This window comes from Monodon monoceros, unplaced genomic scaffold (assembly GCF_005190385.1).
Source record: "Monodon monoceros isolate NGI ecotype Baffin Bay Population unplaced genomic scaffold, NGI_Narwhal_1 Super_Scaffold_9, whole genome shotgun sequence".
In the NCBI taxonomy this organism is placed as follows: domain Eukaryota; kingdom Metazoa; phylum Chordata; class Mammalia; order Artiodactyla; family Monodontidae; genus Monodon; species Monodon monoceros.
The window spans coordinates 23346250-23356463 of NW_021703786.1; the positions used below are offsets into that span (position 1 = coordinate 23346250).

A 10214-nucleotide genomic window follows, 5' to 3' on the forward strand; every position below is an offset into this window, starting at 1 on the left:
TAAAGGGCTCAAACAAATCAACCAGAAGTGGTAAATATGGGCAAAGTGTGTATGAACCAGCAGTTTATGGGGGCGGAAATGTAACAGACCAATAAACATAAAAAGCATACTCAACCTCACGGAAGACCAAAGAAATACAAATCACAGCAATGATATATCACTGCACCTCAATCAGATTGCCAAAAATAACAAAACATTGATAATATTCTGTGTTGGTGAGGATGTGGGAAAATGGAACACTTTTGATGGAAATGTTCATCCATTTGGAGGAGCACTTTGGCGATATCTTTCAATACTGAAAATGCACAAAACATTTGAATCAACAATTTGACCAATAAATAATAATAAAATACTCATGAAAGTACAGAAGGTATAAGTTATAAGTATAAGCAAGATTGTCTTAATAGCAAAAAAGTGGGAAAATACCTAAATGTCCATCAATAGAAAACGAGGCAAATATATTAGGGCACAGGATTCCGAGTTGCCACTAAAATGATAAAGATCTGTATTTCTTGATATGGACAAAAGTCCACATATATTATGGTTGTTAAAAAGAAGTTATAAGGTAGAATGTTTGACTGGTCCTATTTTTTTGTAAAAGCAAAGAAAAACAAGCAAAAATTGTGTATGTACATGATGAATGAGCAGAACAAGTCTAGAAGACCACACAAGGGTTTTCTCTGAGTAGTGGTACTTACTATGAAGACTGTCACTTTATACTTTATATAATACCATGTTTTCTGAAAATTTAACCCACACCACGTAATAAGAAACATATCGTATATACGAAATACTATATAATATATATACATAATACTATATAGTAAATATATACACATAAATAAAGTATTATGCATACACGTTGGGCAGAGGTGAAGTAAGGTACCAAAAGCAGAGGGTCGTTTATGATAAGCTTTAGGGCTCCTATCCCGAATACATTTGCGGCTCTCTGCAGTAGACCGTGCCTTCTCCTGATTCCTCCCTGCTTCACAACTGCTTCCCTCTCAGGTCACCGGGAGCTGCTTGTTGCCTAACCTGGAGCTCTGAGCTCTCTCTGTCCTGGACACTGACACCCAGGCTCCCCTCTGCTGTTGCGTTTCTCTCCTGAGAGCATTTCTCAGGTCACCTCATTTGTTTCCTATTTGTCCAATGTCTTGGGGATGGAAGGGTGGGTAGAAGAGTGGAGTCCCTCATCAAATGTGGGAGGCATAGGGACTTCCCTGGGGGTCCAGTGGGTGAGACTCCACGCTCCCAATGCAGGAGGCCCGGGTCCGATCCCTGGTCAGGGAACTAGATCCCGCACGCATGCCGCAACTGAAAGTCCGCATGCCACAACTAAAAAAGATCCCGCGTGCTGCAACTAAGACCCAGCGCAGCCAAAATAAATAAATTAAAAAAAAAAAAAAAAACCTGGGCGGCAAAGGCTGAGGACCTGGCCCCCCTTCCCTCTGGATCCCCTCCAGATCCTACTTCCTGGTGTCTGATCCTCACTGGCTTAAAGCCATGGTTTCCAAACTGCAGGTCACACAAGGCATCATTTCAGGGAGTCGAGGCCAGTGCTTTAAAAAAGTGAAAGAGAATAGAAAGAAAAATAGCAAAATGCATCATATATTAAGGTTACGTGTTGTTGGGAAATATATATGTATATATATATTTTTAACTGTGTCACAGTCAGAAAGTTTGAAAAACATAAAGTGATTAAGAACAGTCTTGAGACAGCAGTCCAGCCAGAAGGCCCCAGCCCCTTTCCAATTCTGGGCTCTTCCTCCCCAGACCAAACCAGCAAACCAGAAAGAATGATAAAAAGGAGAGTAGGACTCTGACCCCTCACGGTGACCAGTTCACTCCTGATGGATCTAGAGGGCTCCACGTGGGTCCCGGAAACGATCCTCGCTTGACATTGGAACCATATAGCATGGTCTTGCTCCTCAACTGTGAATTTCAGCGTCACAAAATTCTGGTTCTGGGAAGTTTTTTCTCTTTTTTGCTTGACACCTTTTACATTTAGTTCGAATTTTTCAATTGTGAAATGTATTGGAGCCTTTTCCTCTGGGACAGAGCAGTTGACCATCACGACCCCGCCTTCTATGACCTCCTTCTTGTCCAGCGTCACCCTGGGATCAGACACTCCTTTGGGGGAAGAGAAAGTCCGTTAGTATGTTTGCTCCAGTGGCACAAGCGTCCCTCAGCTGAGTCACTGTGGCTGACCCATCTGAGGGTTCTTTTGTTTTGTTCCCAGAACCTCAGTGCTACCTACCAGGTAATTACTGAGCGAGTATGTTTCCAGCACCGTACCAGGTACTTTGAAAAATATAAAATATGTTTAAGATGTGGTTGGTGCTTTCAATGTTTATAACTCCATTGGGAAGGCAATCATCCCAACTGATAGAGTTAAAAACAAAACAAAACAGCCAGTATTTATGGATATTATTGTGATTGTTGTTATAATTTATTGAATGCCTACCACAAGCTAGGATTGACTTTATATCCATGACCCGATTTTCTAATTCTCATAATAAAACTCTTGGGTGGGCAGGAAAGAGAAAATTATGCCCATTTTACAGATGAAGAAGGTAATACTCAGAGAGGTTCAAGACTCATCCAAAAGCTCACAGCCGTCAAGCCCCAGAGCTGAGACTTGACTCCAGGTCTGTGTGACTCCAGAGCCAGAGGTTGGGGGGTTGGGGGAGAGGAGGGAGGCGTGGCCTCTCAGTTCAGAAAGCAAAGCTGAAAATAACCAAGCATCAGAGTGTGTCATAGAGACAGTGAGTGACGGAGCAGTAGGGAAAGGAGGAGGCCCTCTTTGGCTGGGGGGATCAGAGAAGATCCTAGAGGAATCTTGAAGGGAGGGGGTTATTTGGACACATGAGGTGGGATGAGGGCTAAGGACAGGCATTTCAGGGCGCACATGTGCATGGGGATCTGCTTGTGCCAAGTGATAGGAGTGGCTTTTCAGGAGGGCCGTCTGGAGCCGAGGAAGGGCTGGAGGGGAAAATACAATGGGTGGTAAGCCAAGGTCAGATTCGGGGGAGCCAGGAGAGCCTGGCTGAGACTAGATGTCCCATCCAGCCCCCGTGGTCTGGGGATCATGAACTCCACCTTGGAGTCAGACAGACTTGCTTGTATCCTAAAACTGACTCTTCCTGGATGTGCCACCTCCCCCAGTCACCTAAGACTCATGAACCTTTTTTCTTGACCCACCCAGGTCAGAGATGGAGGGCTGTCCTCTTGGGAAGGAGATCTGTACTGTGTTCTCACCACTGCTATTACTTCTGGTGGCAGCTGTTTGAAAAGGTGTTCTTCTTATTCATGGTTGGGTCCTCAGTCTGGCTCAGAGTGAGCACTCGATAAATGGTTGATGAATGAACGAATTGCCTTTTGTCTACTTCAAAAACCTATCATAATAATCAAGCGTTGGACAGGCCAACTGTGGAGTCAGATAGATCTTGGTTCTCACCCTGGCTCTGCCTTCTACGGGACCAGTCCACCCAACCTCTCCGAGTGCCAGCAGCCACACCTGTACATGGGAGGGACCAGGCTTATCTGCCAGTGCAACTGCAGGAGGAAAACGCAACATGTGTAAAGCACTTAGAATTGTTTATCTCATGAGGGCCTGATAAGCGGTATTCCTTATTACTGGAGGTAACAATAGTATGAATGACCATTCTGATCACAGAAGTGAGCTCAAAAGTGCAGAAATGACAGCTATGTCAGCAGCTGTCAAGGAGGCACAGGGCTGAATTCACAAACTGTATCCATTAAATCATCCAAGTTTGCCAGCGCATTTCTTTTCAACATACATTTCCCAAACTCTTGGCCTGCCAATCTTTCCTCATCACTAACGTGAATACCTGGACCTGTTGGCTCCTCCCCTGTCCGCAGTGGAGATGGAGGAGGGCTGGTCTGCATCCCTGTGGCTGTTGCCCCTGGTGACACAAAGGGATGTCTGGCCAGCCGTGCCCCGACAGACCAGAGGACACCCAGGGAGGAACTGGCCTGGGGGGTGATGTAGTCAGGTTCTCCCCTGTGAGCCTCAAAGCCTGACGGGAAGGTGGCCAGAGGTTGTATACTTTTGAAAGGAAAACGCCCCCAAACACTTGCCCACTGGTTCTTCCTGCTTCTTGTTTGATGAAAGGGTTACTTCTTTCTAAGGATAGTCTGGGCAAGCACCTCGCACACGACGGGCCATTCATTCATCCAACACTCCATCACTAAGAAGGCTTCATCTGCTACCCATTTAATCCTCAAAACAAAACAACCAGGATTTCCCTGGTGGCTCAGTGGTTAAGAATCCGCCTGCCAATGCAGGGGACATGTGTTCGAGCCCTGGTCCCGGAAGATCCCACATGCTGTGGAGCAACTAAGCCCGTATGCCACAACTACTGAGCCTGCACGCCTAGAGCCCGCAAGCCACAACTACTGAGCCCATGAGCCACAACTACTGAAGCCCGTGTGCCTAGAGCCCATGCTCCGCAACAAGAGAAGCCACCGCACAGCAACGAAGAGTAGCCCCCCGCTCACCACAACTTGAGAAAGCCCGTGCACAGCAACGAAGACTCAACGCAGCCAAAAATAAATACATAAATTTATAAAAAAACCAAAAAAAACAAAGCAACCTTCAAGGGTACACACAGATTCCCAGTGATCTCTATTTTAGAGACAGGACATGAAGACCTGTCTTCAGGAGGTGGAGAATTTGACCGAGGGGCACTCTGCTGGGTTGGCAACCTCTTTCTCAGCTCTGCGCTTTCACTTTTATGCTACATCCCTTTTCTCTGTCCTTTGCCCCGCTTCACCATCAAGCAAATTCCCACACGATCTTCTATATCTGGACCCAGTGTCCCTTCTTCCAGGAAGCCGTCCCTAACTTCACTAGGCAGAATTGTTTCCTCCCACCGCTGTGCTCCCAAGGCGCTCAGATCAGATGACTGTTGGACCGCAATGATTTGTTTACATGTCTCTCTTCCCCACAGGACTGTAACTGCATCCAGAGCTAGGACCTGTCTGATGCATTTTCATGTCTAGCACCTATTTTTTTTTCCTGACTTGCAGCCTTGGGACATGCTTCTTGAAGGAGTAAATCGATGAATGAATGGACGGATGGAACTCTATGACCCAAATTTCCCACAATGATATTTCTCTTGTTTTTCCATCTCTATTTCTACTTGCTGTTTTCAACTGTTTAATTTATTCCACAGTCATTTATTGAGTGCCTACTGTGAGCCAGATTTTTGTTTGTTTGTTTGAGATACAAAATTAGACCAAACACCATCTCTTCCCTCAGGATCTCAAAATCCAGAAGAGCAGACAGATATGTGAGAAAGTTGCAATATCGAGTCAAATAGTAATTGCCGCTTATTGGAAACTCATTATGTGTTGGAAATTGCACTAAGCTCTTTACTAACAGGATATCTTTTAATCCTCTTAATAACTTCCTGAGCTCTGTAGTATTATTATCTCCATTTTACTGATGAGAATTTTAAAGTGTAGAGAGGTTAAGGGACTTGTCCAGATTGGAATCTAGGCAGAGTGACTGCAGAATCCAGAGTCAACACTCAGCCCCATGACCTTGATACCAATACCACTGAACGCAGAGAGAGCATAAGAGCTGTGAGGACTGGGACCATGGGGGAGATCAGTTTTGTTTGGGAAAGTGTCAGAGAAGAGATCATTGAGTTGAGTGTTGAAGGAGAAATAGTTCACGAGGAGACGAGATGAAGAGGGTATTCCAGGGAGAGAAAATAGCATGTGCAAAGGCATGGAGGTGAGGAAAAGCCTTGTGTACTGGGAGCATGTCTAATGCCTGCATTTCCAGGTTAGGAAAGTGTCGGGCAGATGAGTGAGAAGGATGATGGACGGGCAGGTAGGTCCGGTGTTACGACTCGTTCGATCACCATGCTGGCTCCTGCATGTGTTCACGCTTCACCTGCCTGAGCTGTGTTCCATTCCAGGGACTCACCTCTCACCAACACCGGGTACTCCTCAGTCGTTTTCTCCTTGTTGTTCAGGATCACAGTGCATTTATATGTCCCCGCGTCATAGACCCGGGCTTGGGGAATAAAATAACTCTCTGTGTTCTCCATGGAGGAGACGTTGTGAAACAGCACGTCATCCTTGTAGAACAGCACCTGGTGCTGAGGCTTGACACTCGAGGTGGTGCTGACATCCACAACGCACCGCAGGGTCAGGTTCTCCCCGTTTTGCACCTCCTGCTTCGGCAGGATCTGCATGTGGATGCTGTTGATGGTGAAAGCTAAAGGCCAAGGGGAGGAGAGCAGACACACCTGTTATCTCAGAAACAACGTCACCACATCAGATTGGTATCATCACATCCATGCAGTATAGTGTCCAGGTGAGTAGTCCCAGGTGAGTAGTGAGTAGTGACTGTGTGTGGCGGGTCAAGCACGAGGCAGCTAATACTAAGCTGCTCATATTCCCACCATGACAAGGTGGCAGTCTTCGGAGTGTGACAAATAAAACATGTCCATAAGATGGATGCAGCCTGTGAGCTGCCACATGGTGGCCCCTGGAGAGAGCATAGGATTCAAGTAGACAAACGTTCAAGTCCTGGCTCATCACTTACTGTGTGACCTTGGGTGATTAACCTCTCTGAGCTCAACTTTCTCATCTATAAAATGGGGTTATAATACCTACATAGTAAGTTGTTGTAAGACTTACAGAAGACGAGCAGGAAATTACCTAGTGATTTCCTGGGTGTACCAGTGCCTGGTACACGGTAATTGCTTGATAAATGATGGCTACCACCATTCTGAAATCACATGCTCACGTCCAGCCGCTCCCCCAGCCCCACTCCACCCACCCACCCCCGCCTGAACAAATTAGCACAGTCTCAACTGGTGTTTTCTAGCTGATGAAGTCAGAAGCCTCACCAGATGGGTGAGAAGTTGAAACCACTTTTTCTCATGCATCTTGCTTCCCGTTTTTGCTTTGGCTGCTAAAAAGTATAAGCCCCAAATTTTACCTCTAGCAACCTTTGGGATGCATTTTTCTGTGCTAAAAGAGTCACAGTTTTATTTGACTGCCATATTTCCCTGTCATTCTGATTTCCTTATTTATTTTATCCTATTGAACAATAATACATATTTTTTACAAGCGGTCCCAAATCATTTTACAAACAAAAAAAGGTATAGCAAGGTAGCTGGCCAGAGATACTGGCAAAAAATGGTCTTTCTCTCTCTCTCTTTTAATAACGTCAAACTGTTTTTGAACACCTTAGAATTTAACTTGTCTATAATATGTCTCAGGTTTTAAACTGAATACGACAGTCCATCCTTGTGCCTTTTTTTCTGAGCAATTAATTTAACAAAAAATGGCATCTGATTAGTCATGAGATGAAACAAGATGATTGTTTAAATTTATTTCTTACAGCAGTAATCTTTAGAATTCCCTTTTCTGTCTTACTGCATTCCTTATTAGCTCCTGGTTTGAGGAGCTTGCTGGGTGAGCTCTCGGAACAGAAGTTTCTTTGAACCATGTTTAGTTTCCCGTAGATTGATACGTTCCCGTCCCAGGTAGGGACAGGCAAGTCTCCCTACTCCTTCAGTACCTCCTTCTTCATTTCAAGCCATGCTGTTAATACAGTGATTCTATCAGGAGATGGTAAAGAGCAGAAGATGAGCGCAGAGTCAGACTTCCTGGGCCAAATCCCATCTCTGCTCACAAACTATGTGGCTTTTAGTAAGTTACTGAGCTTCTCTGAGCCTCAGTTTGTTTATCCATAGAATGGACATAATAACAGTAAGTGTAAAGGAGAACCTGAGTTTAAGTTCTTGGAGCACAGTTCCTGGCACAGATGAATTGCTTGCAAAATGTTAGCTAGATTCTGTCAGTCACAGATATAATACCAACTCTTGAGTCTTGAGGTCTCTAAAGGTCTTTCTTGAAATCATATTTCTAGTCAATTTTTTCAGAAAAAAAATAAAAACCCAATAATTTTTTAATTTCCCAGGTGAATTACAGCAACTTCTCCAGACTCCCGGTGTTAGTCATCCCACTGTGTTGGGCTACTTTAGTGTCATCATCCTGAATGAAACGCATACCCATGGCTGGTACACCCCAGACTGGGACACAGAACTGGGTACAGGAAGAAAGCAAGTCAGGCACACCCAGTCCAAACCCCTGATCCCACAGTCATTAGCTGGGCGTCACTGGGAGTTACTTAACCTCTCCAGACTACCACCTCTCCTCCTATAAAGTAGGAACACTAATACTTGCCTTCCCTGGTATTTTAATCTTGAACAATGACGGAACCAAGGTGGCTAGGTCGCTGAGAGCACTGAAGGGGCAGGTTTGTATTGCCCGATGCCTGGCCCCTGATTGACACCTCCTTCCTGCTTCCTCAGTACCATTCATTCAGCAGACATTGAAGGGGGCGTCTCTGTGCCAGGCACTGGACCCAGTACTGGAGGTTCAGAAAAGGGTAAGATTGGCACAGTTTCTGCCCACCTAGAGCTCACAGTCTGCATTTCACAGTTCTTCCTTATTCCAGGCCTTCCAGCCTCAGCGCCAGCCCTGCCTGGGTCTCCTACAGACCATCCCTAGGGAGCTCTACCACTGTTTAACAATTTTAAAACAAACTTGGCTAAAGCATCAGGTAGCAGTTTTTTAGAGAGGATGATGTGCACTAACACAAGACGCTTCCGCCTACCTTGCTTTTCTAAGCAAATCTAATATACATCTGCTTAATAAATTAACGCAGCTGATTCACTGGTAGGAACCACACACTTCCATGGTCAGCAGGAGCAGACAAGGAAGAAGAAAGGAAGGCAGGACATGGGATTTCCCTGACGGTCCAGTGGTTAGGACTCTGCACTCCCACTGCAGAGGGTACGGGTTCGATCCCTGGTCGGGGAACTAAGATCCCACATGCTGTGCGGTGCGGCCAAAAGAATTAAAAAAAAAAAGAAAAAAAAAAAAGAAGGCAGGACAGGAGAAGGAAAAGCATTTTTTTTTAAATTATTCAAGATACAGGGCTTCCTTGGTGGCACAGTGGTTAAGGATCCCCCTGCCAATGCAGGGGATGTGGGTTCGAGCCCTGGTCCAGGAAGATCCCACATGCAGTGGAGCAACTAAGCCCACAACTACTGAGCCTGCACTCTAGAGCCCGCGAGCCACAACTACTGAGCCCATGTGCCACAACTATTGAAGCTCATGCACCTAGAGCCCGTGCTCCACACCAAGAGAAGCCACCGCAGTGAGAAGCCCGAGGGCACCGCAATGAAGAGTAGCCCCTGCTTGCTGAAACTAGAGAAAGCCCGCACGCAGCAACGAAGACCCAATGTAGCCAAAAATAAATAAATTTATATTAAAAAAATTATTCAAGATACGGATCTCAGGGCTTCCCTGGTGGCGCAGTGGTTGAGAATCTGCCTGCTAATGCAGGGGACACGGGTTTGAGCCCTGGTCTGGGAAGATCCCACATGCTGCGGAGCAACTAGGCCCGTGAGCCACAACTACTGAGCCTGCGCGTCTGGAGCCTGTGCTCCGCAACAAGAAAGGCCGCGATAGTGAGAGGCCCGCGCACCGCGATAAACAGTGGCCCCCGCTTGCCACAACTAGAGAAAGCCCTCGCACAGAAACGAAGACCCAACACAGCCAAAAATAAATAAATATTAAAAAAAAAAAAAAGATACGGATCCCAGCTCATTGACTTGATGCAACAGAACAGCAGCCTAGATTTTATCACCATGACCACCACCCTTCTGGTATCCAGCCTTCAAGACGGGCCCCTGTGAGCCTTGCCTTCGGTTATCACACCCACATACGGTCCCTTCCCACATCAGACCAGGGTTGGTCTTATGACCAACAATACAGCAGAAGTGCTAGTAGGTGACTTTTGAGATTAGTTTATAAAAGACATTGCAACTTTCATCTTGGTCACTCTTTCCTTTTCTGGGATCATTCACTCTGGGCAAAGCCAGCTGCCATGTCATGAGCACCCCTATGGAGAGGCCCACATGGTGAGGAACGGCCTCGTGAGTGGGCTTAAAAGCAGATTCCCCAGCATCAGACAAGCCCTCAGATAACTGTAACCCTGACCAACATTTTATCTGCAATCTCCTGACAAACCCTGAGTCAGAACCACCCAACTAAGCCATTCCCAGACTCCTGACCCTCAGAAACTGTGAGATAATAAATTGTTATCTTAAGCCACTAAGTTTTGGGATAATTTGTTAAGGAGCAATAGATAACAA

At 45.9% G+C, this 10214-nt stretch overlaps 1 protein-coding gene across 3 annotated transcripts in view; it reads right to left on the bottom strand.

Annotated features, from left to right (window-relative positions):
• PECAM1 (platelet and endothelial cell adhesion molecule 1) overlaps positions 1 to 10214 on the bottom strand; it is a 68964-nt gene that overhangs the window by 39893 nt on the left and 18857 nt on the right. For all 3 annotated transcript variants that reach the window (XM_029212073.1, XM_029212074.1, XM_029212075.1), the window contains 2 exons: positions 5960 to 6253; positions 1825 to 2130 (listed from right to left, as the gene is read on the bottom strand). In XM_029212073.1, the coding sequence (XP_029067906.1) occupies positions 1825 to 2130; positions 5960 to 6253 (600 nt within the window). The remainder of the gene's footprint in view (positions 1 to 1824; positions 2131 to 5959; positions 6254 to 10214) is intronic.